Genomic DNA, 16,972 nt, shown 5'->3' with positions numbered 1-16,972 from the left:
ACAAATAGGGTAGCAATTAGGGTTACATATTTTCTTGAATAGTTTTAGGAATCGTGGTCTTAAGGGAACTCATGTAATTGTCATTTAAAAAAACAACAACTTGCTTTCAGCAGAAAACTGTCCCAATTTACATTTGTCCTAATAAATACAAGTCCACCCTCAAAAAAAAAAAAAAATTTCTCTCATATGTCGTTACCAAACAATTTCACCGATGCTTAAATGTATGGCTGTAACAGCCGTAATTATATTCGTTTGTCCTCTGTATAACTGTAGAAACACACTATTGTCAGGTCAAATAAAGTCAGAGGAGATATTTCAGCAGCCTTGAGCGTTTGCAATCATAATGGAATTGAAAGGAAAATAAATTAAATTGACTCAAAATTATTTCTCGTTGGCGTTCTGCTTTCCCTTAAAGTGTTTTTACACATTTTGCTTAGAGTGGTAAAACAGCAACTGTCTTAAGAGTGCAAAGTTGGACAGAGTAAAACAGAAGGGACATGTATTGATGAGGCGGCATTAGCAGAAGCCCTGGCCCAGATTTTGACTCCTCCTGTCCCACTTTGCTCCTCTCCAGGGTGCCTCTGAAGGTGGAACAGGCCAACAATGCCCGTGATGCCCTCGCCAAAGCCATTTACAGCCGGCTCTTTGATCATGTGGTCAAACGGGTCAACCAGTGCTTCCCCTTTGATACGTCCTCCAACTTCATCGGTGTGCTGGACATCGCTGGCTTCGGTGAGCCCGAGTGATAACCACAATGGATGGGTCACGTTGGCTTAAATGAATGTCCTCATTTACCTGTTTTTAATGGCTCTTACATTTTCAAACCAATTGTCAACCAGATGCATATGAGAAATGAGACAACTTAGTCTAATTTTCTAATACACATGTTTTATGACTATCATCAGCTTTACAAATGGAGAGATTTTCTAAATTAATATGGATTTCAGAATTTTTTGGTATTTGAATTTACTTATTTGATTAGACACATAGAAGTCATACAGAATCTTAAATATTTCATTAATGTTTTAATGATTATTAGTTTTAATTACAACTTTTAAAAAAATGATTTTCAGTGAGGTCTCAGAGTTTTGGACCCCACTGTATGTAACTATAGCTCTTTCTGAGCTATTTTGACTTGCGTGAAGCTCTTAAAGGTATATTCTGGATTAAATATGACTCAAATGTCAAAATTATTTGTCAAAAATATTTAAAATAAATGCATTTACTTTCTAAATATAATAATAATAATAATTAGTGCTGTCAAACGATTAATCGCATCCAAAATAAAAGTTTTTGTTTACATAAAATATGTATGTGTACTGTGTATATTTATTATTTAAATATAAATGCACACACATACAGTATATATTTTGAAAATATTTACATGTATATACATTTATATATTTATATTCTTATATTTTATATAAATATATTTAATATATAAACATACAATTTTTCTTAAATATATACATGCATGTGTTTGTATTTATATATACATAATAAATATACACAGTACACATACATATTTTATGTAAACAAAAACTTTTATTTTGGATGCGATTAATCGCGATTAATCGTTTGACAACACTAAAAATAATATTGAAAAATAGGGGAAAATGCTAACAAATAAAGATAAAGAAATATACTTTCAATTAAAGTCTGTAAGGTAAACCTGCAAAACAGTATGGGGTAAGCGTATTTTCATTATAAGTGCATAACTGCCATTTTTTTGGGTCTTTATAAACCAAAATTATTTATCATTGTAATTGACAGCAACAGATGCTGTCTGTCGATAGAGGTTAACTTGTATGTAACTTGGAATATTCCTTAAACTTTAAAATAAGCACAGTGTGGGATATGACTCATTGAATATATAGAAGATGAAATGATTAACTAGCTATTAGCTTGTCTTACACAGAAATAAGGTTGAGAATATGCTGTAGGATTAACGATAATTGGCTCTCACTAGCAGTGTATCTGTAATAGTGTGACTGTTAAATGCATTTAGAGATCTACCTAGCACATGAATCATAAAATGCTTTTTTTATATTCCTGTTCAGAGTATTTTGAGCACAACAGCTTCGAGCAGTTCTGCATCAACTATTGTAACGAAAAGCTGCAGCAGTTTTTTAATGAACGCATACTGAAAGCGGTGAGTCATCAGTGTTATTGGCATTTTTTGTATCAATCTGTGACTTCTTAAAACTGACGCATGAAGCCATTTCATCTTTCATTGCAAGCACACAACTGCTCCGATTTAACGATTCCAGTTTAACTTCTTTTGAGACGTTCTTGTTCCAGCAAATTAAGTTAAGCGTTTTCCCACTTTGAGCAAAAACGATGCTCTTATCTTGTGTTGTTTTTTTTTCTTTTCACCCCAGGAGCAAGAGCTGTATCAGAAAGAAGGCCTGGGAGTGAATGAAGTTCATTATGTTGATAATCAGGACTGCATAGGTCAGTGTCCCTTTGGCTGTGAATAACAATGACCTTCCTCCATTCCATTCATTACCGGATGCACTATGGCCCATAGACGCCAACTTAAATATAATGAAGTTCTCCGCACGTGGAAATGCTAAGGTCTCTAAACCCAATGTGCTACAGCGCAAATGTAATTTCTTCTCAAATTATGACCTTCAGAGGTCAAATAACTGTTCCCAGACGACAACATCGTTATTTGTATAAATCGCCATGTCTGTTACTCTCTGGACAAAACATGCCGAAGATGAATATTCCAGCAGAAATCCATGCTGGGTGCCTGAGATAACACAGGAATGAATCCTGGGAGGAACCTCTCTCACACTCGAACTCTCTGGAGAGGGTTTAGGAGATAAGATGAAGAGTTTGCACTGTTTTAGTTTTTTGTTGCCGGCTTGAGCAGTGTGGTCTGACCTAAATCACCCTGTCAGAACAGAAAGTCAGTTCAATCTCAGGACACACGGTGAAATCTTCGCCCGGTTCACTGAATGCAAATACCATCACCAGACCGAACTGTGCTGTCTGGAGGTATCAGAACCAATGCCTTTTATTTTTTTTGTCGGTTTGTGTTTTAACCCCTAACGACTTATTGAAGATCTTCCACGTATGCATTGCAAAAGAAACCACCTCTTTTTTTTGCCCAAGCTGTCAAATCTTAACGGCTTGTGCGAGTTTGCACAGTATGCAGGTGGCTTAACATAACATCTTGCCTCTGATGTGGCGCAAAAAGTAGGCACACAACACCTGCATCGCAGATGTCACTGCTTTTCCAAAGGGAAAGACTCGCTTTCCTTTTGCCAGCTCTGCTTTTCCTAATTCTCTTGATAGTGATGCAACACATGTCCTTGTGACTTCCAAATGTACGCGTAGGTCCTTTCCCTGCATGTCTCCTCATCAATCACCTCACATTTATGCTCCGGTGTCTGCTCACGACTTATTGAAGATCTTCCACGTATGCATTGCAAAAGAAACCACCTCTTTTTTTTGCCCAAGCTGTCAAATCTTAACGGCTTGTGCGAGTTTGCACAGTATGCAGGTGGCTTAACATAACATCTTGCCTCTGATGTGGCGCAAAAAGTAGGCACACAACACCTGCATCGCAGATGTCACTGCTTTTCCAAAGGGAAAGACTCGCTTTCCTTTTGCCAGCTCTGCTTTTCCTAATTCTCTTGATAGTGATGCAACACATGTCCTTGTGACTTCCAAATGGACGCGTAGGTCCTTTCCCTGCATGTCTCCTCATCAATCACCTCACATTTATGCTCGGGTGTCTGCTCATGCAAATACATGACTACGCTTGCGTCCACACCTCTCTCACCTGCGCACGTCTCAGATGAATTATGCATATGACGGATGCCTTCGCACTGATTATCAAAAAGGTCTATGTGTGCCTACAGACTTTGCATTCGTCCATTAAACTTGCTGAGTTCTACTTCACTTTGGATAATACCTTCTGCGGGGGGATTGAATATATTAATTTACTATTCAACTCGAATTCATTCGCATACAAAGTTTCTGTCGTCAGCCCCAAACTTCTCTCTGTGACTTTATTGCTTTGCAGATCTGGTTGAGGCAAAGCTGGTGGGTATCTTGGATATTCTGGATGAGGAGAACCGTCTTCCCCAGGCCAGTGATCAGCACTTTGCAGAGGCGGTTCACAGCAAGCACAAAGATCACTTCCGTCTCACTGTAAGATATGGTTTGGTTCTTTCCAGCAGCCACTACAATATAGCAAAGAAAAGCTTGCACTGCCAGCCTGCAGTAGTAGTTAATAGTATTTTTTTCACTTTCTGCATTTTCATCTGACCTTCAGTGTCATCATGTAGATATCTTAAGGGATTGTTAAACAGTAGCCTAATATTTAGAGGAAGATGGAATAAGATGCCCCTCCAACTTGAATTTTCCTCTTGACTTTAGATGTCACTAAATCTAATCTCAGGACATTTATTAATGTTCTTATTCATCTTGAACATCAATATTTGAAATATATTGTGTCTGAAGAATTTTGAGTGCAAATGTAATTAATTTAGATTTGTATTGTTAAAAGTTTTGATTTGAAGTGAAAAGTTAAAGTTAGATGATAGATCTCTGGAGTATTAGTTATTTTTTTTTAATAATTTTTGATGTACATCCTCATTGTTCATCATGACCTATAGGCTAATTGAAAATATTGCTCTGTATTCATAAAATGATAGTGTAATTCATATATATCTTTTTGTCTGGGATTCATTTGATTTGTCATTATGTGATATTCAAATAAATTGTCAAAATGCATACATTTACTTAGAATGTTTGATTTAGTATTTAACTGTACTGACATTTAAAAAAAAAAGGAAATCATAAAAATTATATGTATTTAACATATTATGCAAAAATCAGATGACAACGGTAGTAATTTACATAAGGGGGTCTTTTTGCCCTAGATAGGGAGTCATCTTACCCCAGTAGTGGGGAAAGATGGCTCCTTTTCATGATTTTCAATTTAGTGTTATAAGAATTAAATTAGCAATTATTTCCATTAATTTCCCTCAGTAATATATTTGATGAAGTTTCATTATCCTGTATGCTAATGCATTTGTAAATATGTTACAATTTAGCATTAAATTCACAATGTTCTTCAGGGAGGCATCTTCCCCCATCTTACTGAATATTTCCACATTGATTATTACAACAAACATGTCTTAGTGCTATAATTGAATAATACATTAAACTTAACTATAAACTACAAATATACATATATGTTTTGGCATTATATTAGGCTACTGAAACCTGGGAAGAATTAATGTGCTTATGTTTAATGAAAATACAATGTTGCAATGCATAATTAGGCTACATTTTCCTTATATGAAATGTTATTTGTTACTTTATTTCTTTTGATTAATGGGGTTAAATATGACCTGGGCATTCCTTGACAGTTTTTTTTTAAATGTGATTTTATCCTGACATTCCATCAATGTCAAGACCTAAATATGAAGGAAGCCATTAAAATACAGCTGCAAAGATGGATTTTTCTGAAAGTTTAATTCTGTGTGTGCTGGTTTTTCAGGTGCCCAGGAAGTCAAAGCTTACAATCCACCGGAATTTGAGAGATGATGAAGGTTTCATCATAAGACATTTTGCTGGCGCTGTGTGCTATGAGACTGTAAGGTCCCAATTCACTCAATTCATTCTGAATCCCTTTTTGTTTGGAAACCATCTAATTGTTTTAGTTCTGTAACGTGACAATGTTTAACATAAGTTAATTAATTTCTGCCACACTGTAAAAACAATTGGGCCCTTGGGGGAATCCCTTTGGTAAAGTTGTTGTTTTGTTTGTGAGGTTGACTTTGTGTTTATTTCTATGCCCTGTGGGATTTGTATGTGTGTGTATGTATGGTGTATGTGTGTGAGCAGACCCAGTTTGTGGAGAAGAATAATGACGCCCTCCACATGTCTTTGGAGAGCCTGGTGTGCGAGTCGAAGGACAAGTTTGTCCGGGATCTCTTTGAGAACAACTCCAATTCCAAGGACTCAAAGCAAAAGGCTGGCAAACTCAGCTTTATCAGTGTGGGAAACAAATTCAAGGTGAATCTGGCCTTATGCTTTGAACTTCTTATTCTCCTGATAGCCAGGAAACACATTTTGTCAAAGGTGTTAACAGGCCTGAAGATATGACAAAAAATTGTAAGCCCTCAAGACTGCAGGCTTTCCAAAGATTAGGAGTTCCTCAAGGCTTTGTCTTGAGACCGCTGTAGATTTTGTTTGTGGGACTAGATATTCATTAAGTGGTTTTCTTTTTTGTTCCTCTTGATAGATGTAGGTTTTAAAAGCTTTTGTGAGTGACATTTTACCTCTTACCTGGTGATCTAATTCCTTTCCCTCTAACTTTTGCCCTTTCTTCATCCTCCTCTCTTAGACCTTCTCCTGTTTCTTCAGCCTTTCCCTGTGAAAAGTTCTGGGGCTGAAATAAATATGTAAAGAGAAACAAGGAAAAACTGAAAAAACTGAAGCTTTTGTAGGGTAAGCCTGGCTGAAATATTCAGTGCCGGCACCACAGGGTAACCTGCAACCTCAAACAAATGCAGATCTTAGTTTTCTCCCACCCTTCTCCTCCAGCCTATTTCACCCACTTGGTCCATTGCCATGTCTTTGTGCGAATGTGGCTGCCACATTTTTGTCCTCCTGTTATAGTTTGTCATGAAATCATACACAAGAAATGTATACTTTAAGAGAACCTTCACTGTAAACACATCACCATGTCATTTATGTCACCATTATTGAATGTGTAGAAAAGATCTTCATAGTTGGAACAATCACTGACATAATGCATGTCTGTTACTTCCTGTATGTGTCAAAATGTTTGATACCATTTCCATAGCAGCACAACTCTACAACTGTGTGTAAACTGATTTTTACGAAAAGATACTCTTAATTAAAATGTACAGGACTCACTCTCACATTTCATTTCTGATTAACTTTTATAGACCCAACTGAACCTTCTACTGGAAAAGCTACGAAGTACGGTGAGTAATGTGTCATTTATTCATTTTAAAAACATTGGCCACTTGTTTTGGTTATTACTGAGTGTGTCTAATGCATGCCGCAAATCAGGCGGCACAGCAAATGATGCAACGTGACAGTTGCTGATTTATGGCACTAGTAAATGGCGCACAAAAATGAACAAAATGTACTTGTTTGCTTTACATGTCAAACTTTTTATATTTTATGTTAAATTATTGAATGCATACTTTGAACACTTTGTTATATTATCCTGGCATTAAATAACAAACAAAAAACTAGTCAGTGCTGCTGCAATTATTTTATTATTATTATTTTTTTAATTAAAGCTGCTAACGAAACGGCTGTAAAATTGACATCTTTGTCTTTCGAATTTAAAAATGCAACAAATTATTATTTTTTATTTCCTGTTGCAGCTATGTTACAAAAAATATTGATACTGTCTCTCATTTACACTAATGGTTAAACATTTTTTTATAAGATTTTTTTTTTAAACTTTTATTCAGCAAGGATGCATTCATTTATTTTAAAGTGGATATAAATGCAATAAGAAACATTTATTGAGCACCAAATCAGCATATTGAATGATTTCTGAAGAATCATGTGACACTGAAGATTGGAGTATAGTCTGTTGAAAATTTAGCTTTGCCATCACAGGAATCAATTACATTTTAAAATGTATTAAATTAAAAAACTGTTATTTTAAATTCGAATAATATTTGATTTTTTGATTTCATAAAAAACTTATGTCTGAATGACAGTGTACCTCCTAAAAAAGTTTACTATGTGTTTCAATCCCACATACAATATATAAAAAGAGTCCAATGTAAATCCTATGCCATTTAGTCAAAGGTCTTGTTATGCTGACTATAAATAATATTATTTGTTCTCTGTTAAACTGTAACAACTTCTCATGTGTATGTGTTGAAAAGGGCTCTAGTTTTATCCGTTGTGTGAAGCCTAATCTGAAGATGGTGAGCCACCAGTTTGAAGGAGCTCAGATTCTGTCTCAGCTTCAATGCTCAGGTATGTATATGATTATATAGGTGTATTTTTTTTTAGTTCTCAATTAATCTCACAGCACTTGTGGTAATGCTTCAAATATTTCAATTCAAGAAAACCCATCACAAATACACAGCGCTCATCAGTCGCAAGCTCCCTTTTAAAACAAATCCCGATATTGCCTATGGAGCGGCCATATTAAATGTGAGCTCCACTGATTTTTCATTATCTTTTGGAAGTGGCGTTACCACAAGAGTGTTTTGAAGGTTGGTGGCTGTTAGCAAAGTTTTAGAAATAAACTTTCAGGCAAGAGATATAAGAAAAGTATATCCTAGGAGATCCACTGGTATGTCAATTTGACAATTAGTTTGATACTTTAGACCTTTGTTGACTAGTCGTGCACCATATAAGATAAATGTAGACTTATCAACTACAGTACTTGCCTACTAGCAAGTAAGTACTACTTAGTAAGTACTGAGTAGTAAGTGTACTAGTTTATACTCCTATAAGCTCATTCTGTGAGTTTTTTTGACAAAGGCAAGTGTTCAAGTACAGGTGGAGTGCACACGTTGAATCGTCCTTTAAAGGGGTCATATGATGCGATTTAAATGTTTCCTTTCTCTTTGGAGTGTTACAAGCTCTTAGTGCATAAAGAAGATCTGTAAAGTTGCATAGTCTAAAATCCAAAGAGATATATATTCTTTATAAAAGTTAAGAGTCAACCACGCCCTCCTAAAACGCCTCGTTCAAACACACCCCCACATGTCTACGTCACTGTGTGGGAAGATTTGCATAACGCCGCCCAAATGTTCACGCAAAGAAAGAAGGCGTAACTTTTATTCTCGCTGTAGTATTGTTGTTGCCGCAGCTGCCATGTCGTGAAGGCGCTGTGTTTTGTTGCGAAACATCTTTGTTTGGCCTTCCAAAAGAGGACGATATCCGCTTCGTCATGCCTAGAGCTGATCCGTGCTGGTCGCTGAGGAAATACATCAACTTCGCGCTGTGGATCGCCGGATCGGCTTTCACCGTGGACGAAGCGGAGTCCAGCCCGGGGTCATCACATGTGGTTGCCGCAAGCCCGCCGGCCACTATTTCTTCGAATCCTTCTTGAGTTCCTCACTCAAGCCTGCCCACCGCCGCTCACTCTAGCCCGTTGTGTGTGACGCTGTGTGTTTCGTTGTGAAAGCGAAACTAACGCTTGAAGTATTCGGCCAATCACAACGCACTGGATAGCTGGCCAATCAGAGCACACCTCGCTTTTCAGACCGATGAGCTTTGTAAAAATCAACGCGTTTCAGAAAGGCGGGGCATAGAGGAGAAACAATGTACAGTATGTGGAAAATAATGTGTTTTTTTGAACCTTAAACCGCATAAACACATTTCATTACACCAAATACACAAAATTATTTTTAGCAACATCATATGACCCCTTTAAACTTGCTTCATGCTTCAGCTCCAGTCTTTAATGAAGCAAATCCTGTATCTTCACTGGCTTCATGAACTGTTCTTCTCTTCTCCTCTCAGGCATGGTATCAGTGCTGGACCTGATGCAGGGTGGCTTCCCCTCCCGAGCTCCGTTTCATGAGCTTTACAACATGTACAAGCAGTACATGCCCAACAAGCTCACAAGGCTTGATCCTCGACTTTTTTGCAAAGTAAACCTCTATTGTTTATTTTTATCTTGATCGTTGCATCTAAAATTAATAATAGCTCATTCTATTCTTATTGTTATTCACCTAATGTTCTTGTGTACATAATTAGGATTAGTATGATATATGGTGGCTAGGTGGATTATTTTTTAGAAAAAACTACATGGCCTTTCATATCCATGTGCCAAAGCACGCACAGAGTAATCCCTCATTGATTTCCATGATAAATGATAGTGGTTTATCATTGGTAGTTACAGATACATTTGAAAGTCAAATTACATTTTAATCATACACCCATGGTTAAATATAAAGTATTTACTTAATCATAAAATGTACAATTAGATTCCACACGAATACAGTATATGATTAGGCTGCAATTAATGATTGATTGCAATTATTGAAAATTACTTCTTTATTCTGATGATCATGCTTGTAATGCAATGTCTAGACTGTAGAGTATAATCAAGGTTTAACAACAAGCTTTTTCCCTGCTGTCTCTCTCAGGCCTTGATTTTGGGATTTTACTGAAGCATATTTTATGAGCATTTTTTAATGTCTGGTCTTTAAATGTTGTTTTTCCCCAAAAACTATTTCCAACAATTTATGTTTTTCATTTGCTATATAACAGCTGAAAATTTTACCACTATAATGTAACTTTTTGACAGCTACAAACTTCATAAACACTTTAGCTGGGTTACAGTGTGTTCATGGTGTTGTTTGAATCTATTTGGTGTTTTTGAAAAGTTGTCAGTGACAAATCTTAATTATGTCTTGGATCAATGAAAAGGAAAAATCTTTTAAAAGTCTAGTTTAAAATTCTTCGAGATGTGTTACTTAAAGAAAAATCAGGCCTTTAGTTTGAATTTTCAGTTAAGCATTTTTAGGAGCTTATTTGTTTTATAAATGTAATTTTTCATGAAAATTCATTTCATTTTTTCCCCTAAAAAAATCTGTTTACAACAATTTATGTTTTTCATTTGCAATACCAGCTGGAAATTTAACCACTATAATGTAACTCTTTGACAGCTACAAACTTCATAAACACTTCAGCTGCAAAGTGGCAGAAAACATTACTGACTTGTTTATTGTTTTCAAATCATTCTGATTCTAACTCACAATTCACTCTGGCAATAATGTTCAAAACAGCACAGAAAACCAAATGTTTAAGTTTCCAAGGAATAAAAACATCAAATGTAACATCACTGAAATGAAAGAGCATAAGCACAGGCTCGACGCCGTCATGCCATTCTTGTTGATATCTGATAGACATTTAATAAAGTACACACTGCACTGTCTGATTATATTGTCTCCTTCTGCAGGCTCTGTTTAAAGCACTTGGCCTCAACGAGAACGATTACAAGTTTGGCTTGACCAGGGTTTTCTTCCGCCCCGGGAAGGTGATAATTTCTTATGATATTTCTCATGAGGGTTGGGATAATACAAGACTGTTAAAACCGCTGTACTGTTTCATTAAGCTGGTGCACACGGGAACCTCGTAAATGCAGCTATATAAATCCTAACGTGTGTCTGTGTTTGCCTCAGTTTGCAGAGTTTGACCAGATCATGAAGTCTGATCCGGAGCACCTGGCCGAGCTTGTAAAACGGGTCAATAAGTGGCTGGTGTGCAGCCGCTGGAAAAAGGTCCAGTGGTGCACACTGTCAGTTATTAAATGTACGTCACCCTTCATAGGTTACACCCTTCACTGAGGTTCAGTAAACTGCCTTTCATAAAAGCAATTAAAAGCATCCCATGCCCTCCCATTCACCTGTGCAGTGTTACAGTTTGATGAGTAGGCATCTTTTTCCTCTTTCTTTTACTTGGCACAGTGAGGAACAAAATGAGCTTCAGGGCCAGTGCCTGCATCAAGATTCAGAAGGCTGTTCGCATGTGGCTATGCAAAAGAAGACACAAGCCTCGGTATGTACACACACCAGCACACCTCTATTAGTGACCGTGATTGCTCATGCATAGCAACGTCAGTGTGAGGATCTGTTTTCCAACACTTATGTCAGTGTGGTGTCACTGTGTTGTTTGCATCTGTTTGGTGTTTTTGAAAAGCTGTCAGTGACCGATCTGAATTATGTATTGGATCAATGAAAAATCTTTTAAAAAAAGTCTGGTTTAAAATTCTTAGAAATGCATTCTTTCATGTTTGTTTCATGTGGTTTTGAAAAGCTTTTATACTTTTTTCCAAGAAAGGTGTACCATATTTTTATTACCTTGAAAAGATCTTAAAGGCACAGTTCACCTAAAAATGAACATTTGCTGAAGGCCATCCAAGATGTAGATGAGTTTGTTTCTTTGTTGATTTTGAGAAATTTAGCATTACATCACTTGCTCACCTGTTGATCCATTGTAGTGAATGGGTGCCGTGAAAATGAGTGTCCAAACAGCTAATAAAAGCATCACAATAATACAATCTATCAGTTAATGTCTTGTGAAGTTGAAAAGCTGTGTATTTATAAGTAACAAATACTGTTTACTTCATTAAGACGTTTTTATCTTGAAACCATTGCTTCAAACCAAAAATCATCCTGTCTGAATCGGGAGAAAAATATGCACAGATCAAGCACTGTTTACAAGTGAAAACAATCTAAAATAATTCTAGACAAATAAATTGGTGGATTTTGATGTGAGAGGACAACAGGTGATGGACTTTTTTCATGGCAAAAAGTGGTATTATGGATTATGGACTCGTTATAAAGCCTTGATGGATTTGTTTATTTTAAACACACAGCTTTACACTTCACAAGATGTACATTTATGAACTGGCGTCATGTGGTTTATTGTGATGTTTTTATCACCTATTTGGACTCTCATTCTGACGGCACCCATTCACTGCAGTGGATCCATTGGTGAGCAACTGATATAATGCTGAATTTGGTGTACAAAGTATGTATTTTTGAACAAACTAATAGACTGGACATAAAAGTGAATACCATTGTCTCTATTGTCTTGGCAGCATTGATGGCATGGTGAAGGTGAAAAATTTGAGGAAGAGGATGGAGAAATTCAACGAAGCTGTAAATGGACTCAAAGAGGGAAAACAGGAAATGAGCAAACAGGTCGAGGAACTGGCCGCCTCCACCGACGCCCTCATGGCCAAGATCAAGGTGAGCTTTTCCACTGGAAAACCGCCCAAGGTTGACAAACCCCCTTTCACCTCCTCCAGCTTACAAAGCACAATGATGTTACGTGGTGTAGCTCTTTTCTTAGTCTGCCGTCGTATATCGGTTTCCATGCATAATTCAACAGGTGTGCGTTTTTCCATGTCCTGATGAAGGCGGTCTAAAGCTGTGGCTAGAATTGTCTGCCAGCTTCAAGTGTCTCTCTTTTTAGGGTCCAAAGAAAGAGAGCAGAAGCTTTTCATCTCATTCAGCAGAAAATCTAGCACTCAACAGCAGAGTAAATAAATACAAAGTATGCAAATCGACAGTCGACAATGAGATTTCTGTCTGCAGATCATCATTGACATTCGCACCACACGCTGTCAAGTCGATTTTCAAGGTTTTGCTGCATTATGCCGTTTCTAGTGTTGATTTCTTGCCTTTGAACTTTCAGCTGCGGCTGATTGAATGCAGTGTATGCATTGTTGTATTCTCTACGTGGAGCCCAACCTCATCTGTCAGACTCGGAGTGCATTATTGACAGGGAGCTCGAGAGACATTGCGCCCTCTCCCTGATAGATAGCTGGCACCAGAGCTGAAACTTTTCTACCTGAACACTCCATTCCTCCCTCTAAATGAGATGCGCTCTGCACTTCTGCACCCGAGATAGCCCTCTTTGTTATTAGCATAGCACGTTTTGATTAGCATCTTGTTTTTGATTGGCAATGCCTCCTATTACCTTACCATCTGGACTGGAGATTACTGTGGCCTCCCTGGCTAATAACGTAGATTGTGTCAATGGCTGTCATTCAACACACTAGTGCTAACTCATCTAGCGTTAGGGGGTGAGACGGACCTTGTCATTGAGTCCCCACCCCTCTGCGGTACAATGATCATTCACAATGCTTGCACCCCTCCACGCACCTCTGGTGCTCTGCCAGATGGCACCAAATCCACATCCAGGTTTAATGAATATCTGCAGGATATTAATACAATTGCGGTGCATGTGGCCCAGCATCACCGCTGTCGCCAAACTAACGAGTAACCACTGAGTTGCTGACACTTTTTTTGCGAAACCTTGTTCAAATTTGTTTAACGAAGCACAAGAGGAAAAGCTTTTTAAAGGAGCCACTGAGTGGCCTGTCCTGTCATCATTTGTCATCATTTGTCTTCCAACCTCTTATTATTATTTTCTTTCTTCCTGGAAAAAACAAAAGGAGATACAGTATTTAGATATAATGTCCAAGCTTCTGTGTTCAATGCAACGAAAGTGGATTGTGATTTATACTGTCAAGCTTTGAAAAGTACTTAAAAGTATCATAAATATACAAATGACAAACACTAAATTGTAAGTCTTCTCATGAAAAATGATGAGAACCAAGATTAAATTGAAGTTGTTATTTACTGAAAATCCTACAGTACCCTCAGTTTGAAAATCTAATTTTCAGTCATGTTAAATACACACTTGGAAATCAGTGGTGTCTGCCATCAGTGATGGCAAACCTGCTCTGACATGTACAAAGGCAGTATTTTTTTTTTGTTGAAAACAAGCTCAGATGACATTTGTGAGAATACGTTTGGTCAATAACGCGATACATTTTGGTTCCTTGCACAAAACTGTTCTATTGTTAGGGAACACACACAATTTTACATGAAGAGACCAATATGTTTCAGTGAAGACCAGGAGTCAAATTTGAAATTCAATCAGTTTGCTGAAGACTCTAATGAAGCACTTCTAAAGGCTGTAGAAAATGAGTAAGAGGATCCAGCCTTTAGAATACAAAAACTAGTACTTAAAGTCATATGGATAAAATAAGAATGAGAACAAAACATCAAACTCTAAAACTCTTGATTCATTTGACTGCATGATGATCAAATTAATTAAATACAAAACAAGTGCCTATTTTATTTTCTGGCATCCGGACTAAATGAATAAACACTGTTATTGCATTCCTGACATGGGTCACACCCTCAGTCACCTTACAGATACCAAATATAGACATTGTCTATAACCTAAATACCAGGATAGATACACTGGTTTTATAAAAACTATTATTTCCAATCCATTATAAAGTTTTTCTGTTTGGCTGATGCGTTCGAGGCAGGAGTTTTATGTTTATTTTTATTTTATTATTTTAGAGTGGAGTTCAAAACCCTAGTTTTAGTTTTTAAGTCCCTAAACAACTTAGCCCCCTCATATCTAACTGAGCTTCTATCTCCACATAACTCTTCTCGAGCTCTTCGATCCGGTAGTCATAGATTGCTCAATGTTCCCAGAGCCAGACTTAAACAAAGAGGTGAACGTGCCTTTGCTGTCGCGGGTCCTATCCATTATAAAGTGCAAGAAGAGGGATTGTAACTCCACTCATTCATTCCCCCATTAGAAACCATGTTGGGGTTCAAAACAAAATGTTAGTCTAACTTAAAATAAACCATAAATAAGTAAGACCCAGATTAAGCCATCTTTAAAAATAGAAATAAAAGGAATCATAATCATTATTTCCTCAAAAACCTAGCACAGTTCCTAGTTTATTACTTAATAGCCCTTTTATTAGGTTTTCCTTTCACCACAGATCCATTTGCAATCATTATAGCCCACATACAGTACTGTTTAAAATAACTGAACATAAACCTAAACTTGTCAATGTTACGAACATTTGGTCGAAATGACATTATAAGTATCAAAGTGTATAACTTCAAAAATATATCTTACTTGTTCACTTATTGTCATGCATGTATTGTCTTATCATGACATTACTGTTAATCATACTCAATGCCTTATTATTATTATTATCATTTATGCAAATCTTCTCGATTATCATACCATATTACTGTACTCTGACTAAATTAACAGCATATTCAGAAGCAAATTCTCAGGACCTGGTGTAAAGTCAATTTAGTTCTCACTGTCTTGTCAGTTAGAAATGCTTACAGGTCAGCTACCTGATCAACGTCTTAAAAACCCTTCATTCATGTTTGTCATTTGGCAGTGATACTCATTTAATCAAACTTGTTATAAACCGAACAAGAGCAGACAGATTTCCCAATCCTATCACCAAATAAACAATACTATTGCTTAGTTCTAAACTGCCAAATATTCATTAAACAGACTTCCTCAGTTTCTGTAAAACAGTGTACATGATCAAAAAGCCCCTGTCAGTGTTCACAATAATAGTATTAATTTACTTTGACTTGACAGGTGTTCATAAACAGCTCCATAGATCCTATTACAATTTTGATGTTTTAAACATTAACTTCAGCTGCTATGTTTCATTTAATTAAAACCTCTTGTTACTGTATTCCTCCATCAACAGGTTAGCCAGCAGATCCAAACGTTTTTGTTAATTTTATGCAACGTCAGTGTGAGGATCTGTTTTCCAACACTTATGTCAGTGTGGTGTCACTGTGTTGTTTGCATCTGTTTGGTGTTTTTGAAAAGCTGTCAGTGACCGATCTGAATTATGTATTGGATCAATGAAAAATCTTTTAAAAAAAGTCTGGTTTAAAATTCTTAGAAATGCATTCTTTCATGTTTGTTTCATGTGGTTTTGAAAAGCTTTTATACTTTTTTCCAAGAAAGGTGTACCATATTTTTATTACCTTGAAAAGATCTTAAAGGCACAGTTCACCTAAAAATGAACATTTGCTGAAGGCCATCCAAGATGTAGATGAGTTTGTTTCTTTGTTGATTTTGAGAAATTTAGCATTACATCACTTGCTCACCTGTTGATCCATTGTAGTGAATGGGTGCCGTGAAAATGAGTGTCCAAACAGCTAATAAAAGCATCACAATAATACAATCTATCAGTTAATGTCTTGTGAAGTGAAAAGCTGTGTATTTATAAGTAACAAATACTGTTTACTTCATTAAGACGTTTTTATCTTGAAACCATTGCTTCAAACCAAAAATCATCCTGTCTGAATCGGGAGAAAAATATGCACAGATCAAGCACTGTTTACAAGTGAAAACAATCTAAAATAATTCTAGACAAATAAATTGGTGGATTTTGATGTGAGAGGACAACAGGTGATGGACTTTTTTCATGGCAAAAAGTGGTATTATGGATTATGGACTCGTTATAAAGCCTTGATGGATTTGTTTATTTTAAACACACAGCTTTACACTTCACAAGATGTACATTTATGAACTGGCGTCATGTGGATGTTTTTAATGTTTTTATCACCTATTTGGACTCTCATTCTGACGGCACCCATTCACTGCAGTGGATCCCAACTGATAT

At 36.7% G+C, this 16,972-nt stretch overlaps 1 protein-coding gene across 2 annotated transcripts in view; it reads left to right on the top strand.

Moving 5' to 3' along the window:
* The window catches only part of myo6b (myosin VIb), a 67,418-nt gene that overhangs the window by 25,178 nt on the left and 25,268 nt on the right, over window positions 1–16,972 (top strand). For both annotated transcript variants that reach the window (XM_016475454.1, XM_016475455.1), the window contains exons 13-25: window positions 575–732; window positions 2,061–2,152; window positions 2,382–2,454; window positions 4,037–4,164; window positions 5,522–5,617; window positions 5,869–6,039; window positions 6,939–6,977; window positions 7,905–7,998; window positions 9,499–9,629; window positions 10,943–11,020; window positions 11,166–11,295; window positions 11,451–11,541; window positions 12,587–12,605. In XM_016475454.1, coding sequence (XP_016330940.1) covers window positions 575–732; window positions 2,061–2,152; window positions 2,382–2,454; window positions 4,037–4,164; window positions 5,522–5,617; window positions 5,869–6,039; window positions 6,939–6,977; window positions 7,905–7,998; window positions 9,499–9,629; window positions 10,943–11,020; window positions 11,166–11,295; window positions 11,451–11,541; window positions 12,587–12,605 — 1,300 coding nt within the window. The remainder of the gene's footprint in view (window positions 1–574; window positions 733–2,060; window positions 2,153–2,381; window positions 2,455–4,036; window positions 4,165–5,521; window positions 5,618–5,868; window positions 6,040–6,938; window positions 6,978–7,904; window positions 7,999–9,498; window positions 9,630–10,942; window positions 11,021–11,165; window positions 11,296–11,450; window positions 11,542–12,586; window positions 12,606–16,972) is intronic.

Source organism: Sinocyclocheilus anshuiensis, unplaced genomic scaffold (assembly GCF_001515605.1).
Source record: "Sinocyclocheilus anshuiensis isolate Anshui unplaced genomic scaffold, SAMN03320099.WGS_v1.1 scaffold676, whole genome shotgun sequence".
Classification (NCBI taxonomy): Eukaryota; Metazoa; Chordata; class Actinopteri; order Cypriniformes; family Cyprinidae; genus Sinocyclocheilus; species Sinocyclocheilus anshuiensis.
Note: the sequence above shows the minus strand (reverse complement) of the source record. Positions and strands in the feature narration are given on the sequence as shown.